The 19,955-nt window shown below is 47.9% G+C and overlaps 1 protein-coding gene across 1 annotated transcript in view; it reads right to left on the bottom strand.

Moving 5' to 3' along the window:
* The window catches only part of LOC144790699 (cytochrome P450 2J2-like), a 205,153-nt gene that overhangs the window by 72,091 nt on the left and 113,107 nt on the right, over positions 1-19,955 (bottom strand). Inside the window, exon 7 of the mRNA XM_078665422.1 lies at positions 10,807-10,994. Within this exon, the coding sequence (XP_078521548.1) occupies positions 10,807-10,994 (188 nt within the window). The remainder of the gene's footprint in view (positions 1-10,806; positions 10,995-19,955) is intronic.

The following is a 19,955-nucleotide window of genomic DNA, read 5'->3' as shown; positions in this document are numbered from 1 at the left end:
TAAATTTAATACTGACAAATGCAGTGTACAGTTGTATATTTGAAAGAGCATAGGCCACGCAAAACCCTTGTTGGTATCCCCCTTGTATATAATATGTGTATAGTTTATTTGTCACTCTTGCGCAGTAAGCACTGAGCACTACAAGTCACCATCTGCACTGTTTGTTCACTTCTGTACAGACTATTTTGCAATTTATATATGTTGGAAGTATTTATGAATGACTACAATTTATAAAACAGTACATAAATACATAGATGGTTTGGGATTTATTTATTTATTTTGAAAGTTTTATATAGCGCGAACAAGATCTTTGCAGATATCAGAGCGCTTTACAAGGCCGGGAATACAACAAGAGAGTGAGTAGCAGGTCATTAGGTGTAGCGAAATTAAACATAGTAAGTGAGATGGGTAGGTACGTGAGGGAGCAAAGTAGAACAGGTACATCAATAATGCAAATATTACAACTACATGTGTGCATATATAGTCAGGTAAAACAATAATACAGGTGAGACACATAGTCGTAGAGTTCGAACAGAAAAAGTACATATCGGTGTAGTCTTTACAGCTCCACGATAATAGGTCAAGTGTATTTGGCCATAAGAATAGCTTTTACTTCTTTCTTAAAAAGTGTAATGGAGGAGATGAGCCTGGTTTCAGGAGGAAGTGAGTTCCAGATTCTGGGTGCCATTCCCGAGAAGGAGCGTTTATAAGTTTTTTCCTTCCGGAATCTTCGAGGTTTTAGCAGAAGATTGTTTGTGCCTCTAGTGATTCTAGAGCCGCCAGAGATTGACAGCTTCTGAGTGAGGTATCCGGGAGAGCTCAGGTGTACAGCCTTGTGTGTCATGCAGGCGATTTTCAGGTGTATTCTGGCTTCAAAAGGCAGCCAATTCAAGGATTTCAGGTCAGGGGAGATATGCGAGTGTTTTTTTGACCCAGTGATGAGTCTCGCTGCAGCGTTTAGAGAAGCTCTTAGGGGTGCAGTAGTGGTTAACGGGAGACCGCAGAGGGCGATGCTGCCGTATTCAATTCGCGGGATTACTAGTGCTTGTACTGCAGTTTGAAAGTCTTTGGCTGGTAGGAAGGGTTTAAGTTTCCTCAGGGTATTGATTTGGAAGTTCGCACCCTTAGTCGCCTTGCTGATGTGATGCTGCATGTTGAGATTGGAGTCGAGAGTTATGCCTAGGGATTTTGCTGAATCCACTATGGTGGGTTGGACATTGAGTGCAGTTAGCTGTTTAAGCCAGGTTTGAGTGGTAGAGATCTTCGCAGGAGGTGAGATCAGAAGGAATTCTGTTTTCAGAGCATTGAGTTTGAGGTGATTTTCAGCAAGCAAGGATTGGGTGCTTCTGATCGTTGTGTTCAGGAGTAAAATGTCATTAGGGGATTGTAATTTGATATATAGTTGGGTGTCATCTGCGTACATGTGAAAAAGTACATTGGATGCTTGTAGCAAGGAGGTGAGCGGTTCCATAACTAGGTTGAACAAAGTTGGTGATAGGGAGGATCCTTGAGGGACGCCTAACGAAACAGGTATTGGCGTTGACATCAGGTTGTTACTCTTGAATTTCTGCGATCTGTTGTGTAAAAAGGAGGTGAACCACTTGAGCACAGTCCCAGATAGACCCATTCTTGTGTTCAAGAGATCGAGTAAGTTCTCATGTTTGACAGTGTCAAATGCTGAAGAGAGATCAAGAAGGATGAGGAGGCAGGTATCATTTTGATCTAGGATTTGAAGGGCGTCGTCAATTATGTGGGTCATCGCACTTTCAGTACTGTGTCCTGCTCGGAAGCCTGATTGGTGAGGGTTGAGGAGATCAAACTGATCAATGTGTTTAGTCAGTTGTAGTTGTGCGCATTTTTCCAGTAGTTTGGCGAGAGTGGGAATATTGGTAATGGGAGGGTAGTTGTTTAGGTCGGATGGGTCGGCAGTAGGTTTCTTTAGCAAAGGTGTGACTTGTCCAACTTTGAGGGAGTCAGGGATTGTTCCTTCTTGGAGTGAGCTGTTGATAATTTTAATCCAGAGTGGAAGGAGCAATGGGGCGAAATCTTTGACAGCGTTAGCAGGGAGGGGATCCGTGAGGTGATTGGAAGGTTTCAAGGTGCTGAGCAGTTTGCCTATTTCTTCTTCGGAGTACGTTTCAAAGGATGACCATGTTGCATTGTTTTTAGGTTCGGTGGGTGTTATGCAGTTGTGTGTGGTGTAGAGGCTTGCGTCAGTGCGGAGATCATTCTTTATGTTGTCAGTTTTTTGGGTAAAGAAAGCGGCGAAGTCTTCACAGGAGGGTGCTTCGCACAAGGTACTGAGAGGTTGGGGTTGTTCCTTGGCTTGTGTTCTGATTAGCTCAAACAGTTTTCTTGGACGGTTTTTTGCTTGGTCGAGCTGGAGGCTGAAGAAATTTGCTTTTGAGCCCTTTATTTTCCTGAAGTAGGCGTTTCTCTTTTTCTTCAGGGTTTTCAGGTGCATTGCAGAGGGAGCTGATCTCCAGGTGCGCTCTGCCATTCGCATGGCTCGTCTATCTTCATTGAGACTCCCGTCGTACCATGGATTGGAGATTTTAGCGGAGACTCTTTTTAGCTGCATGGGAGCAGCCTCATTAATTATTGCGGTCCTGGCGTTGAGATAGTGGTCAGTTAAGGATTGGACATCTGTAGCGCCCGCAGGAGGGAGCAGGAGGTCGCGGCTGTTCGGGGGTAGGGAGTGTGGGTTTAGTTTTTTCAGGTCTCTTTTCCAGACTTTAGGTCTGGAGGATTGAACCGTGTTGAGTTTGACTTTTTCATTGATGTGGAATGTGACAATATGATGGCCTGACCAGTCACAGGGTTGGATAGACTCAAGTTGAATAGCGTCCTCTTTGGTGATGATAAGGTCGAGGATAGAACCTTTCTCGTGGGTCGGGCTGTCGCATAATTGTGTGAGGTCCAGGGCGTTGAGGAAGCTTTTAAGGCTGTTTACCACCGCATCATTGTGATCGTTCCAGTGGAGGTTGAAGTCACCAAGGTATATTTGGGTGAGCTGTCTTCCGGCGTTGGTTGAAATCATGTCCATGATTTGTTGGGCGAATGTGAGGTTGTCTCTGGGTGGGTGGTAAATGCCGTGAAGAGAGCATATCGGTTTGCCATCACTGATAATATCGAGGCAGATGTATTCATAGGAATTTGTGGAGGGTAGGGAAGGTACGGAGACTTTCAGAACAGAAAGGCTGTTCCTGTATATGCATGCGATTCCACCACCTATCTTGCCAGACCTGTCAAGCCTAACGATGTGGTAGTTGGGGGGAACCAGAATGTCCAATATAGGTGTAGAAGATTCGGTTAGCCAGGTTTCAGTCAAGATGATTAGGTCAAGGTCCAATGCTAGGATGAGATCAGCGATGGCGGATGAGTGTCTAGAAGCCGATCTGCAGTTTAGGAGAGTGCATTTGAGACGGGGTGTGTCAGGGGAGGTAGAGGGTACTAGAGAGAGGGGGACTTTTCTAAGGTTACTCGGGACGGATATTCTGTTGTTTAGTGTGGAGGGTCTACGAGGATTCGAGTGTATCGTGGGAATGGGGAGGTGCGAGGCGGTTGTGTTGTTTAGGGGAGCTGGGTCGTAGGAGCGGAGGAGGGTGAGAGTGTCGCGATCCGAAAGAGGGTTGCATGTGCGACGGGGGCGGTTGTTGCGATTGTGGGCAGGGATCGCGGTCCAGTGTGTGCGGCGGGTGCGGTTGTTGCGATTGTGGGCATAGATCTCGGTCCTGTGTGAGGGATGTAGCTTGTGCGCGTCATCAGGACGGTTGGAGAGCAAGTTGAGAGGGGGCGTGGTGGTGAGTGAGGTGAGTCTAGGTGGTGTGATGAGTAACTCTTTGATGGTGTGAATGTCTTCTTTGATGGTGTGAATGTCTTCTTTGAGTTGGAGGAGAGAGGACATGATCCTGTCCAGTGTGGGATGAGTGTTAGTGCTGGGGGTGAAAGTCTTGGGTGAGTGGCTGCCCTGGAAGTTATCGTGCGGGTGGGGGAGTGGGTTGGTGTTCATGCAGGGCTCTGTGTTGTAGGCGTACGGGTTGGTGTTAGGGAGGAGAGAGGGTATGGGGGCGATGGGAGTGGATGAAGTACTGAGGAGGTTGGTGGTGTAGAGGAGGGAATTCGCGGTAGGCGGAGAGAGCGGGGTGGGACTGGAGTGTATGATGGTGGTGATGGGGGAGCCTGAAGGGTAGTGAGGGCTGAGCGTAGGGGGGAAATGGTGTTGGAAATGGTCACGGTCCTGTCGTGGGGGGGGGAGTTATAATAATAGAAGTGGTGTGCTCTGCATTGTTAGTTAGCGGGTGGTAGTGGGGACTGAGAAACGGGGGGACAAAGGGTAGGATTTGTCGTTGTGCGTGTCGTTCTGGTGCTGATCTAGGTTAGAGGGGTTGTTGGTGGAAGTTGTGATGTCAGGGGAGGGGGGATTGGGAGTGGTATGTGGGCGGCTAGTGTATGAGGAGGAGAGATTTGTGGCTGTGATTGAGGAATGTGGGGTGGTAACAGCAGGTGGTTGATTGACTGGGGTGCTGGGGGTAGAGGTGAGGTGTGTGTCGTTCTGATGCTGTGTCCGGTTAGAGGGGTTGTGGGCGGGGGCTGTGACGTCATGAGTGATAGCGCGAGAGGAGTTATGGGTGGCGGTCCGAGGGTTGGAAAGATGCTCTTTGAACTTGGGGAACAGGTTGTCTAATAGTTCCAGGTTCTTGTCTGTGGATTGAATTAGGACAATCCCGTTATTGTAGATAGTAATGGTGGTTCTGCCAGGGAAGAGTTGGGATGGTGTGATGGAGAGAGTTAGGCCATGAGCCGTTTTCCTAGTGGTAGAGACAGTGAGTAGGGTGAGGAACGCTTTTCTCCATTGAGCTCTGCGTGAGGTGTGGAAGATGATATCAATGTTCAGGGCTCCATTGACCGGTGAGAAGTAGGAGTCGGCAAAGGGTGTTTCAGGGTGGGACCTCAGGAAGTTGTGTTTAAAGCGTTTAGCGGCATTTTTTGTGAGAGTGGATGGGTAGTTGATTCTATATGTATGCTTGCCGATGAGATCCATGTTGGGAAGGCTGTAAAGGTGGGTATGGGAGGAAGAACGCTAAAAATACACATGTGCAAAAAACAACTGTCAGCCGTAAGTTACGTGGCACAAAAGTGACACTAGCGAGTGGCCAAAAATATAAGAGGTAGCAATCGGTGCAGTCTAGGAATAAACAGTGAGTGGGTGCAGCTTGCAAAAATGTGCAAGATATATGAGGTAGCAATCAGTTAAATGGACCCAAAGTAACACTAGTGAATGGTCAAAAATAAATAAACAGACTGTAAGAGGTAGCATCGGTGTAATTCAGGAATAGAAAGTGAATGGGTGCAGCTTACAAGAATGAGCAAAATATATGAGGTAGCAATCAGTGCATAATAGAGATAAAAGTGAGGTGGGTGCAGCTTACAAAATATACAGTATACAAATAGGAATAAAATACTAAGGATATACTGGAACCAATATAGGTGCAATAGACAAATCTGAAATATAATATGAAGTATAATACTGCAATAAAAGTGCACGAGGTTATAAAACGAAAAGCATAGAGAATAGAAAAGAGAAATAAGGGAAAGCTAGTTAATGAGGGTGACTGGTCTGAGAAGGCCACCGAAGTGGCGGACTAGTCTAAGATGGCCGCCAAAATAGAGAATAGGGAGGCAGGAGTATAAGTCCTTTGTCTGTTGTTGCTAGATTTAGCTAGTTCAGTTTCCCTTTCTATTAATGGGCAGGTCGAGTTGGTCCATCTTCTATGTTGCTGCTTCCATGTTGCTGCTTGGTGAGGAGGAGAGAACCTTATCACAGTTTAGGTGACCCCTGACCGAGTTGGTATGCATCTTCATGGTCATCTGGGCAGTGGTGCGATTTATTACTCAAGTTTATAGCCCCCGCCATCTTTAACAAAAGAGACTCTGCCACGTCGCCGAAAATGCCCTTGTTAGGAGAAAACTAACACTTGATCAGTCCGGGCAGAGAGAGGGCATAAATGATCAGTAGAGTAAAAGACTAATGTGTACACACCTTTTAGTGATTCAGGCGGCCACTCATAGCATAGCACCCCTGCCCAGGCTGCAACTCCGTGCCCGTCGACTCCTGGCGGTAGCAGGGGTGGCGCGGGGAATGGCCGATGTCTCCCCTGGCTGAGAAGTCTGATCCAGCTGTCCCGTCCGTCCGTGGCAAGCCTTGATGCTCCCGGTGCCCGTCCTTTCACCCGGCTCGAGCCTGCAACCGGTGATGCTGGGAGAGGGAGACCCCCGGGGGTGAGCTCCGGTCATGCCCAGCGGAGCCGACCCTCTCGATGTCTGCAGGGGGGGGGGGGGCGCGGCGGCGACAATCTCCTCTGGCTGCCGGGTCCGCGGCGAGCCCAGACCAGAGATCCGCTCTCACTGCCGCAGCCGGTGCGCCGATGGATGTGTGCGCTGTTCTAGGCGCGACCCGCCACCCCAGACTCACCAGAGGAACCACCACAGGTCCGGTGCAGACACGGGAGCCCTCCTCAGCTCCGGTGGTGACGGGCGGGGCCACAGATGGTTGGTATCCCTCCCGTGGGTAGCACAGCACTCACGTTCACGGTGAGCTCCAGGCGAGGCCAGCCGTGCGAGACCCCAGTGGAACCCCCACAGGTCCGGTGCAGTCCCGGGAGCCCTCCTCCGATTCGCGTCCCTCAGCCGCCCGACCTCTCCAGGCGATCCCGGACTCCAGCTCCTCCAATGTGCAGCGCCCGAGCCGCAGCCAGCTCTCCCCACCGTCCAGGGCTCCGCTGCTGTTCCGGTGATCCCGGACTCCAGCTCCTCCTATGTCCAGCGCCTGAGCAGCAGCCGCATCCACAGCAAGCTCTCCCCACCGACCAGGGCTCCGCTGCTGCTGTTCCGGTGAGTGTTGCAGGGCTTTTAAAATCCAGTTACTTGTGGTTAAACATGTTACTTGCTATGAATCCAGTTACTTGTTTTGCTCGGCGGAGATGGGTGCTATCCGGGATAATTCCATGAAGGGATCCCAAGCACTAGGAGCTCCGGACTAGAGCTCCTACCAGGCGGCCATCTTGCATTGCATAGTTGCTGAGTTTTGCTTTGTAAGAAAAGAATCTTCTTTGAGTAAAGAGATGTTTTGAATACTACATAATTTATGAGAAAGTAAAAGAAATATTGTGCACCCGAATGAACCAATTGTTGATAATACTGATTAACTGCCCAGGTTCATAGGGATACTGGGTCAACCCCATTGGATATTTAACCTGGTGGTATCTAGGCTTGATTACGGTAATGTGCTGTATCTGGGTGCGGACAAGACCTCTCTACAACGTCTTCAGCTCATTTAGAATGCAGCACCCACCTACTTTTTAAATTGCCTTGGCACTCCTCCGTTTCCCCTCTGCTCCAGCAACTTCATTGTGTATCGAGTTTAAGGCCCTCTGTTATATGTTTCAAGCTCAGCACGGCCTGCTCCTCGTGCACATACTCAATCTTGTCAAACCTTATCGACTCTCTCGCAAACTAAGATCGGCCATTCTCTCTCTTTTGCCTGTCCCCAGAGTACGTCTGACTCGCATGGGAGGCCATTCATTTTCATTCCTGGGACCGAAATTAAGGAATTCCCTTCCGCTAGATCTTTGGAATTGTCAATCTCTCCTCGCTTTCTGAAAAAAGCTAAAGACTTTTCTGTTTAGTTAGGCCGAATGGCCAACTGAGGTCCACTCTCGTCTATGTCTGCTCCAGCACCAGGAAACCCTGTTGGGTAGCTGTGCACTCTATACATCTTTTAAATAAATAAAATAAATACCCAGAATTTCTTTCACATTGTTTTGGAACACTGCACGTGCCTCTGGTACACATGAAGACCACTGGAACAATGTGGTCCTCTGATTGTTAGGCTAGTGGCCCCAGTGCCGTACAATAGGGCACCCCGGCCTCCCAGAGTCACCCTACTCTAAATACCGTGCTGGTGATTACTGCTCCACCTTGACATCTGATGCATTTACCAACTTCACTCGGGTCAATTCAAATGGCATAGATTCAGGTGCCATCAATGAACACACTCCCCTCCTTTCCTTCCACACAGTACAGATCTATTTTGATGTGGTCCAGGAGGTAGGTGAATTTCCTTAGAGAACAAGCCAGGTACAGAGAGTATCCAGCCTGGTAGTACTGGCAGACCATGGACGACCTATTTAGGTTCAGATTTGGACCTTGTCCAAATGCCACAAAGCATCCCTCAAGATGACGAAGACACCAGCAAGCCAGCTAATTTTCTCCACTCAGTGAACTCAGTTACAGCTGGCTCATTGGTACTTCAGAATGCCAGCAGTTCAGACACTTCACCAGATGTGGGCAGAAAGTGCACTGCAGGGTTGGCATCCAAGGAGGTGTCTTTGCTTAATGCTGTGTTGAGGAAAGGGGCAAAAGTGCAAGAATTGCAGCTTACTACAGCTGAAGCTCTATTGAATATCTTAACTGAGATACTACAGCCTGCTTTGGCAACAATGGAACCACACTCCCCTTTCAATGAGGGGCTCATGGAGCCCATAATAGAGGCATAGAACAAGCACATGTCTGCCTCACAAGTTAACAGGATGATTGCAAGAAACTCTAGACCAGCACCAAGCAGGGGCGGCTCTTCCATGTGAGCGGAGGATCGCCGCCCCACAAGACCCTGAGCTAAAAAATAAAATGGTAATAAAGTTTATTTAGTGCCATTTTATTTCTCAGCAACTCGTCCCGAATTGAGGGGCATATTATCAAGGGATTTATCTCCGCTTTTTTGGCTTTAAAAGCCAAGAAAGCGGAGATAAAATGATCTCCCTATTACCTAGCTGTCGCTAACACCAGTTAGCGACAGCTAGTAGGAGATAGCGACCATCTTGGGCCCCGCTTTGCAAATCAGAGAAATTTATCACTAATGACATGCAAAGTGGGCGTGCCAAGATGTTAGCGACTGGAAACAGTCGCTAACATCGCTATCTCCTATTACCAACTTTTGGAGATATTCGCGCTAAGCGCGAATATCTCCAAAAGCTAACACCTGCCCTGAGCAGTTCTTAGCCATGTTATTCAATGGGAGATGGATAACATGGCTAAGAGCATTTGCTCGGTAATGCATGAATATCTCTGACTTTTCAGCGATATTCATGCATTTCGGCCGATTTTTATTGCTTAGGAGATAAACCTTGATAATATCAAGGCTCCTAAGCGATAAAAATCGTCGCTACACGGCGATAAAATTATTGCCACTAAGCCAACCAAGCGATAATTATCGCTAGTTGTTGGTAATATGCCCCTGAGTGACAAGGTGGGGCGGGGCCAGTGCTGCCGAGTGGCAGCAGGGAGCTGTGCACTAACGTTTAAAATGTGCATGTCTCTTTGGCTGGCTATCTAGCGACGGCCATCCAGACATGTGCATTTTACACCTTTATAACCCAGCTGTCTTAGGCAGCTGGATTAGAGAAAGCATAGGCCTAGAGTGCTCTTGACAGCGCTCAGTGAGGCCGCTCCCTCCAAACCTGGCGCTTCTCTCAAGCTGGTTAACAGCTTGAAAGCAGTGGCAGGAATGTTTAGGGGAGCTGACGGAGTCCTGCGTTTGAGCCTGCCTTGAGGAGAGAAGACCCAAGCGAGGACTATGTCACACAGCAAGGCAGAATTTTTATTTTTATTTTGTGCCCCTGTCTCACCTCCCTCAGTACATGCCAGCCGCCCCTGGCACAAAGTGCCCAGGATTTCCTCTCTACTAATCTCCCTCTGGAGAGTTTAGTAGTTCAAGCATCTTCCTGTTCTAAACAAAGCTAGGGGGCTTTAATGACGGCACCTCATGACAGGAAATAAATAAAGGTTAAAGCAATTTGCAAATTATTTTTGGCTGGATTCCAGCCCTGAGATCTAGGAATGACATATTTCCTTGCCAGGGTAAGGGATGCGCTATGAATAGATTGTGTCCAAGTTTGGCTGACCATTTGAAGGACAACTGGGACCGTATTACAGACAGTGACCCGGGGGCGCAATCGGCGTTTCCACACACTTTGTGCGCCCCGCAGGCACTTTCGTATTACAGAAGGGGCCGCAGATGCTTGTGCAGCCCCTTCTGTAATTCCGATAGCGCTGGCGTATTTAAAGCACCAGCGCAATCTTCAGGGGCGTTCCCTCATTTGCATGGGGGCGTGCCCCATGCAAATGAGGAAATCCCTTTGCCTCTGCACCCACACCGTATTACAGACTAGGGCGCAGAGGCAAAGACACCCTCTGGAGGGGGGAAACGGGTCACATAGACCCCCTCAGACATCCCCTTGCAGGTAGGTGCTGTCACTGACTGAACTGACTGAACAATAATTACATATTTAAAGGGTGATATTTAAATGCAATTGAAACAATACCCACCAGAACCCTCTCTAGAGCCCAACAACCTGAAGAATAATGACATGTATAAAACTTAATAATACAAAACAAAATATATTAAAATTAACAAATCATTAAATAAAACTGTAGTACACTACCCCCCGAACCCTATAAAACAAAACTGCACTACAAATAACATATTTTCATTTAAACTTTTTAAAAAAATACATTCACAAAAATATTTATAAAAATCAACTACAAAAACGTACAATTTCTTTAGAAAGATATAACAACCAGTTCAATCTAACACACTAACACCCAAAACCCCTATAAAAACCCTAACTCCAATAAAAAAAATTGCATGTTTACATTTTTATGTTTAAAGGGAAAACGTTGCACAGCAGTTGTTCTGAAGGCTACACATGTAAGGTCTTCTAAAGTCATGGGAGTGTATGTCAATACCTTCTCAATTTGGAACCCTTCCAGCGTTGTCTCCTTGATACACTGTCTTGGAACTCCAGCTCCCACAATGTTACAATAGCGTTGGATCTCATGGATAACAGCATTCGTATAGGGCACTTTATGCCGATCTTCATAATTGATAATCTGGGAATCACCAAATACAACATCCAGCTCCTTCTGGACTTTATCTAAGGAAAGATATTTGCACTTTAAGGATATGTAGTTACTGAGTGATGTGACAGCCAACAATTAGAACAAACTTAGCTGGATTTCTCAAAGGAATTTGAAAATCCTCCTAAACACCAATGCACAGTAGTCTATAATGTAATCGCTGACATATTTTAATTGAAGGTCTGCTGACATAGAAGACTAGTGTGAAGGTACTTAGATGCATCATTCACTCCGGACCACTATGTGCTTCTGCCCAACTTAGGAATTTTGACTGAATATTTTGCCCGTGGGTTGCTCCTCCCTCCTATCAATAGGCAGCTAACAATGCACTATAGTACTGCTTTATTCATAGGGGTTGTGAACTGGCCCGCTTCATTGAAATAGGTTAACAGCAGAAGATGTCTTGGTTTCCAACATGGCCAGGGTAATCAAACCAAGGGCCATATTTATGACCCGGTGTGCTTCAAATTTGCACTACGTAGCATGGTACATGCATGACACAAACTTTAAGTCACTTTGCGTGGCCCTGGGTGGCTTTATAAATCTGGAGTAAGGCAATGCAGGGTAAATTGCTACATTGCATTGCTCTGCCGTAATAAGGTGTTCCATGGGTGTTGCGGAGGGTGTTCCCATGCATCTCTCATGGTTTCTGACGCATTCCCAGATTTACCAGAACTGGTAAACCTGGAAATGCCCCAAAAAGATACTCCTCCCTAGGAGAGGTGAAAGGAGGAGAAATATTTTACTTTCTCCTTGTTACTTCCTCTTTCTCTGTGTGCTGCATTCTGTAGCACACATAGATAGAGGATTATACCTCTCAGGATTGTTTTTGTGCTGTAATGTGCCACTTCCTACACAAAAACAATCATGCATGCAACACAGGCACCCTTGAACTGTGTTAGAAAGGTGCCTGCATTGGTGCTAGGTAGCCAAAACGGCGCCAGCGGAGGGGAAATGCAGGAATGCGCCGTATTCTTTTAAATATGGCACATTACTGCCCATTCCCTGTAACACAATTCAGCACAGCAAGGTGACTCGCTACACTGCACTGTGTGACAATCCCCATGATAATGCCCCTAAATTCTTTGGGACTTCCAAAAGGCATATGAGCAAGCTATAGCGATGACAGCATAAAACTAAAGATAAACAAGAGGACCCAATTTACAAAAGGGTTTTGTGGTAACAAAGAGTGTGATGAGCAAAGTTATAGGCCTTGTGACCAGAAAAAACAAAAGTTACATGATTAGAAGCAAATCTATATGGAAAAAGTACATGAGAGGGATGGCCTCCTCCTTGTGTATCAAAATGATATATGTCTGCTGTTTGCAAACCATTGATTGGATGCCGTCATTCCTAAGGGACTGATATCCATGCTCACGTACACAAGGAAAAGCTTTCTATTTCTTATTACAGTCTACGGGCATCAGGGGAAGCAGACCGTTGTTCAGGGGTATGCATCCTGCTCCCTCTGATATCCATTTACATCATAGCAAACACAAGGAGATGATGGATGGAGTGCTGAAACTTTTCAGACACTCACCACCAGTCACAGATCTGGGTTGAATCCATAATCATTCTTTAGCTCCCTTTGCTACCCCAGTTCAGACACAGCTATATGCAAATCAGTCTTGACCCTGTGCCTCATTGGAACAGTCCAGCCCGAACTGTCAAGCCATGTCTTCACTGGACCGGAAACATGCATCCTGGGACCGGTTCTAAGGAAACACCCTTCATCAACCAGGCTAGCTTGAATCCAGTGGCAAAGTGAGCAAGAGACCCAAGTCTGGGCATACCCTGCCAACTTAGGGCAATTAAAGCAAACACAAGGAGATGATGGATGGAGTGCTGAAACTTTTCAGACAATCACTCCCAGTCACAGCCCTGAAACCAGTCCCAGGATGCTTGTTTCCGGTCCAGGGAGGACCTGGCTTGGCAGTTCAGGCTGGACTGTTCCCACAAGGAACAGGGTCAAGACTGATTTGCATATGGCTGGATCCAAACTGGGGTGGTGTGGTGAGCAAAAGAATGATGGATTTCACCCAGATCCTTGTGACTGGGGTGAATATTTGCATTGTCTAGCATTCCGTCAATCAATTGTTTCTTTTGCATAAGTCCATTCTTAGACATTGTAAGTGCATTGCTGCCGTTAAGAGTATATGGTGCTGGGAGTTTGTCATTACGAACTTCACAGCACCATAATGGCTACACTGAAAACAGAGAAGTTTTGTTTCAAACTTCTCTGCACATTAAACCCACACTAATGCCTGTGTGGGATTTAGTGACAAATGCACACAGAGGGCATCTTAGAGATGCCCCCTGAAACACAACCTACCACTGTGTCCAGGCTGAGTGGCTGCTTTCAGCTGCCACAACCAGGCATGTTTCTGGACCCCTGGGTCGAGAGCCTGCTGCTCTCTGGGGCCTGAAAAAATGCACATCCTGGGATGAGGTGCTAAGCCTCCTGCCCCAGGATGGGCCGGGTCCAGGAAGGGGAAGCTTCAAAGACCTGCCGCCTTTGTGAGCTTCCCCAGGCTACTTGCTGCTTTCAGCAACTGATCCCCACTAGTTCTGACCCTCACCTTGGGCGGGAGAACCAGTGGGACAAACAAGTGAGGAAGAGAGGTATGCCCACTTCTGCCAACTCCACCCCTCAGGTGGGGGGGGGGGGTGAGGTGAAGCACAATTATCAGTCCCGTCATCTTGTAGATGGGGGACCCAGCCAACCAGGGTGAGGCACTGGAGGGTTGCATAATAGGGGGTGTTCCCATTCCAGAGAAGGGACCCATTGGTCACAACCTTTTACCTACCTGTAGCACCCCTAAATCTAGTATTTAGGGGCACCCCTGAACCTTGCTTACTCAGACAAGAAACCACAAGAAGAATAGAAGATGAAGGACTGAACAGCCGAGCCAAAGCTAACATGGGGAAGACTCCTACTGACTTGGCCCCAGCCCTACCGGCCTGTCTCCACCTCGAACCTGCTACTGCAAAATCCCGGTGTGTCCTGCAGCCAGCAACCTCGACAAACCCGTAGGAACTGCCTGCCTTCCAGCCCAAAGACTTTGTCTCCTGTGAACACCGGATTTGTTCATCTTTAACCTTTGGCTCTGTTCAGAACTGCAAATCTGCACCACTCTGAGTGGTCAAGAACCACAAGGAGGTCTCCCCAGCGACCCTGACCCAAGATCCAGTGATCCCCGAACTGCCTCAAGCCTCCAACCGATGCCTGCAGCCGCAATCTGGAAGGTCCCCCGAACCGCGACCAGGAGCTGGTACGGAGATCCGACCCTAAAAAGCACTCCTGCACCCGAAGCCCCACGGCCTTGAGTGGCCCAACCAACGGTGCCTAACCAACCCCCATCATCCCAACTTACCTCTCCAAGTGGTGATCATACCCAGAAGACCTTTGTCCCGAGCCTGCAGTGCGTTTACAAACCGGGGTCTTCCCATTGAAAGCTACAGGGTGCCCAATGCCAAAACGGCACTCTGCTCCCGGCCGCCCCAGTGACGCTGTGAGTACACCTTTGTGCTGGCGTGAATCCCCATCTGCCCTGAGCTTAAGTCCAAGAGCTTTTCTCCCACAACCTTGTGGCTTGCTCACCACCAACCGTAGGCCACCTATCCCCCATTGTATAACATTGGGCATCAGCACCTGGCTCCCGGCTGCCCTAGTGCCGCTGAGGATGTAATGAGAGTGCATCCGTGACCCTCGGGGACCCCTGAGTCTAACCCCAGAATACCAGCTCCCACAACCGAATACTTACCTTTGAACCAATAACCCTTTTTTCCTCCATAGGATAACATTGACTGTTTTTCTGTGAAAAGTTTCTAAGTTTGGAGTTGGAAAATCAAAGAAATCCTTTAAAACTGTAACTAAATAACAAAAACGCCTTTACTTTCCTATTTACAGGAAATGTCCCAGTGCCGCATCCAAGCATACTGCACTGTGTAACAAAAGTAATCTGAAAAGTAATTGACATGATATTCTACTAAAAAGCCAATACAAAGTATATGTACAGTAATTCAAAAACCTTGCATTACTAGTAGCTTAACTGTAATCAAATCAAAGGGCTTATACAATTGCTATTCAAACTGTTTACAAACTGCATTACTACTGTAAAGTATTTATTGCTTACCTGTGTCAGGCTTGTTTGGTACTAGAAAATAAAATAACTAAAAGAATATTTTTATACAAAACTAATTGGTCTGAAGTTCAGTCTTTGAGTGTGTGATATCATTTGATGATTGAGTGTGTACTAGAAATGCTTAACACTACCCTCTGATACAGCCTCACTGCTCGACCACACTACCACAAATAGAGAGTAAGGTGCTATCTACTTTTACCTCTGCCTACCTTTGGGGTTCCACTGGACTTTGTGCACACTATACCTCACTTTGGTATAGAATATACAGCGCCAGCTTCCTACAATGTGCCACAGAACTGAAGCGGCCAGATTTATGGTGTACGGGTGGGAATGGACGTACGCATCAGCGGCGGCCCCTCCATCAGGGCGGAGGAGCACGCCACCACCCGTAAATAAAACGATAATTACATTTGTTTTAAACCCCTTTTATTATCATTTTATTTTAATCCCCCTGGACACGCCCCCAGGAGTCTGACGAGTCTTGGGGGCAGGTCCTGGGGGATGACACTGTGGTGGGGAAGTGGTAGTGCACTCCCTTGTCTCTTCTCTGCGCATGAGGGTTTGGCCGGTTGTTTCAGGCTAGCCAAGCACTCATGTGCAATGAAGCTTTCGCCAGCCCCTTCTGTGCTGCTGGGGCTGGAGAAAGCAGACACAGGCTCCTAGTCTGCCTGGGCCCGTAAAGTCCCAGCGCTCAGGCCAATCCTGACGCTGCTTTCATGCTGCATCAGGATTGGCTGCAGTGTAGTCTAGGAGCCTGTCTCAGAAACAGGAAAAGCACGATGGAGAGGACGGTGGCGGCAATCAGGTAAGTTGTTTTTTTAAATTCTTATTTTGTGCCCCGATCCCTCCCTCCCTCCCCAGCTCCCTTCTCCAGTCCCTCCGCCACTTTGGCAGGGGACGGGACGCTCCTGGTTCGCATAGGCGAAACCAATTGGCTTTGGTAATGCTTGTTTTTAAACTGCAGCCCTTTTTCCCTTCCAGGGTCTGTGACTTCAGTGACTGCATTTTGCAAGCGGAAAAGGAGGTCTGCTATCTCTCGCAAGTTACCACCCCCGCACACCCAGATATTCAAATGGATCCGTGAGTCATTGACGTGAATGTGGCAGGGGGATTCTCTACATTCTCCTAATCCTTACCATAGTCATTTTTGGACATCATTAAATTAGTACAGAACTGATATTGTTGTAATACAAGAAGAGTTGTATTGCAGATGCTGAACAAATATTGCATCATCATTTTTATCAAAAATTGTGCTGCTTTCTAAATGCATAAGTGTTATGTGCCTCCACTGTGCCCAGTTCTACCTGCACTTGAATGTGAAATGGTTCCCATAAGCAATATGGGCGAGAAAACGATTGCAGCAGGACAACGTATGCTAAACTAAAGAATATCCCACACCAGTTCTTCGGTGTAAAACCTTCGTTTGTGGATTAAACGTTTAACAGGTCCTTAGGACATAACAGCTGCAGCCAGCACCAGATCACCGATTATTTACAAAACTCCCTACTCACCCATAGGGGCTACCTGAGTTCTGGCAGCACTCATCCCACATCACTGTTGAAGTAAATGTCTAGGATTAGAGTTACCAGAGTTTCAGGATTGGATTATTGTCCATTAAATATATTCTTTGCCCGATTACTGTATTAGGTGCACGGGTATTTGGCTGATCGGGTGGTTTCAACTTATTCTTCTGTCCTTTTCAGTTGCTCACTCACCCATCACTTTCATTTCAGTTACACGTGAGCAGTCCTCAGGACGTTCTACAGGCAAATACGTGAACAACTCCCTCACCCCAGTGCGAATGTATGACGTTACAACGAATACATTTACATTGCGGTACATTACATCGCGGTTTTTAAAACACTAGTCATTACAACGACTTGTGTTGGAGGGCGCTGGACTTAGAAGTAGTATAATTTACTATTCCAACTCCAGTCTACGTACAGTAGGGAAGGTGTTGGATAGTAAACTATACCATTCCTTGTCCTAGAAAGCCATCCAGCGCAAGTCTTGCGTTGTAAAAAACGCGAAGTAATGGCATCACGATGTAATCCCCGCATTGTAAACAATGTCCCCCCATTGCTGTTTGGATGAATGCAATCTTGACAATTCACCTGCAATTCTATTTAAAAAAGGGTCTCCCTTTCAGCTTCAGAATTCTCACTGAAGAAAGAAGTTGGGCTTTCAGGAACGTAACTCAAAATGTGTTACACCAGAGGTTGTCTGTATGAAGAATTCTTTTTTTTTAAAATTATTTTATTTTAGGGTTTTTAGAACAAGTTACAGAAAGTTCAATCAATGCATCAGACCCCACCCACCCAGCCCCCACCATAGAAATAACAAGTCTGTGCAACTTCAAGCACACACCCACTTCCCTTCCAAGGAGGTACATCGCCAGTTAGCCAACAACCCCGTAAATGGGGCAGGCGGCGTTACAAGAACACAGCAACTTTAGCACGTTAGGAGTCAGATCCACATTTTCAATACTAGCTACCCCAGTGTAAGCACCCGCGTGAAGGCCCAGTGTCTAGTTCGTAGCGCGTGTCACACATTCTCTCCCTGGGACCCTTGTACCTCCAGAGGTTGTTCCCTGTCTGCTCTGGCAGTCAAGTAGGTTTGGTACAGCCCCCAAAAGTTCTTCGGTCTGCTAGTGGGGGACAGCAGCTCGCTGTAAATCTCAGATTGCGTGCAGCAGAACAACAGATCGCTGGCCCATCTCTTAAGGGTCGGTGTCGGACCCCTCATCCAGCAGCAGATCACTACTCTACGCGCCATTAATAGCCCCATGTCGACCAGTCTCCGGATGGCTTTCGGTAAAGGCTTGGTGTAACCTATTAGCGCCATTGCAGGATCAGGAGGAATAGCAGTTTCAGTAATACCGCTAAGTTCTGCAAATATTTTAATCCAAAAGTCGGCAATGCCTGGGCAAGTCCATGCAAGATGGAGAAAATCAGCATTGGGGGAATGACACCTCTCGCACTCCACATTGGGTCGGAGCCCAAATCTAAAGAGTCTGGATGGCATATAGTATACACGGTTAAGGAATTTAAAGTGGACAAGCCTATGCCGTTCGTTCAAGGAGAGTCTCCTAGTGTTGGTGCAACAGTATGTCCAAGTGTTGTCATCTAATGTCTTCTGTAAGTCTGCTTGCCAGGCTAGTCTTGCTGTAGTGTACGTATGCCCCCTATGAGATTGTGACAAGGCGTAAAGATGTGTGAGAAGCCTCCGTGGGGATGTGGCCTTAATGACATATGTGAGTTCCCTCACCTCTGGCGGTTCCGCCATGTCACTCCCCAGCAGTCCCAGACAAGCATGACGCACTCTGAAAAAATGGAATCTCGTCAGCAGCGACGGATCCTCCAGAGCAGCCTGTGCCTGCTCCCAAGTTTTGACCACCCCGTCAGTAAACAAGTCCCCTGCCCTTTCAATCCCTAGTGTCCGCATAGCTTCCAATACCCCCTTCTCGCATAGAGGGGGGAGCCACCGCGTCCACCCAATGGGCATGCTAGGGGAGTACAGCAGCGCACCATCCTGTCACTGCAAGAGGTTGTGCCATGCATGTTGCGTTGCTGCCAGTGAGTCTAGGATTCCTGTGCGGCGATCCACAGGCTCAAATATCGTGAGTGGGAGGGAGAGTGGTTGGGCAAACAGTGTCTCCATTTTCACGTGCGGTATATCTTTATGCCTGTGCACCCATGTGTGGAGGTGTGCCGCCTGCGCTACCCTGTAGTATAATTCGAGGTCTGGAACCCCCAGCCCCCCCATACGGTATGGTAGTGTGAGGAGCGACCACTTCACCCTCGGCTGTCCGCCCGCCCACGCAAGCCTAGTCAATTCCTGCCGTAGTCTATTGAAGAACATTTTGGGAAGCACCATCGGAATGGACGTGAATAGAAAGAGGAATCTGGGGAGCCCCACCATTTTCATGATGGCGATCCGCCCGGTGAGGGAGAGCGGGAGTTCAGTCTACTGAACGCAGTACCGTAGTTAGCACTAAATAGGGTCTCCGGATCAGTGTGTAAATGAACCTCGAGGTACCTAACTGTGTCTGTAGTCCAAGTAAGTGGGTATTCCATAGTCATGGGGCTTGTGACAAGAGTCAGGGGGAATGCTAGCGATTTGGACCAGTTAACTCGGAGTCCTGACAATGCGCCAAACCGGACTACCTCCCTCAATACCGATGTCAAATTGTTGGCCGGGTCCCTGATGTATAGTAAGGTGTCAGCCGCATACATCGAGACTACTATCTTGTAATTCGGGAAGCAGATGCCCTCATTGCTATGGTATTCTTGGAGGGCACAGGCCAGTGGCTCAGCCACCAAAGCGTACAACAGGGGGGACAAGGGACAGCCTTGCCGCGTGCCTCTGGTGATCGGGAAGGGGTCTGTCACTAGGTCATTAATGAGTACTCTAGCGCACGGCTTGTAGTAAAGTGCTCCGATCATCTGTAAAAAAGGAGTGCCCAGGCCCATGCATTGCAGCACCCTCCTCATGAATGGCCACTCCACAGAGTCAAATGCCTTCTCCATGTCTAGGAATACTGCTAGAGCTGCCCTATCCTGTTGCGTGTGTTGCATTGCGCCCAGTACAGTGCGTATGTTATACATCAAGTTCCTGCTCGGGATGTAGCCGGCCTGTTCCGGGGCCACCAGCTGAGGGGCCAGTAGTGCCAATCTAGTGGCAAGGACCTTAGCAAATAGCTTCGCATCAACGTTGAGCAAGGACAGAGGCCTGTATGAACCACATTCCGCCCTGGGCTTGCCGGGTTTCGGGATAGCCACTAAGAGCGCCTCTCTCATCGAGTCCGGCATCTTCCCCTCCACGCATATGTCA

The sequence above is a fragment of the Lissotriton helveticus genome, chromosome 11, assembly GCF_964261635.1.
Source record: "Lissotriton helveticus chromosome 11, aLisHel1.1, whole genome shotgun sequence".
In the NCBI taxonomy this organism is placed as follows: domain Eukaryota; kingdom Metazoa; phylum Chordata; class Amphibia; order Caudata; family Salamandridae; genus Lissotriton; species Lissotriton helveticus.
Note: the sequence above shows the minus strand (reverse complement) of the source record. Positions and strands in the feature narration are given on the sequence as shown.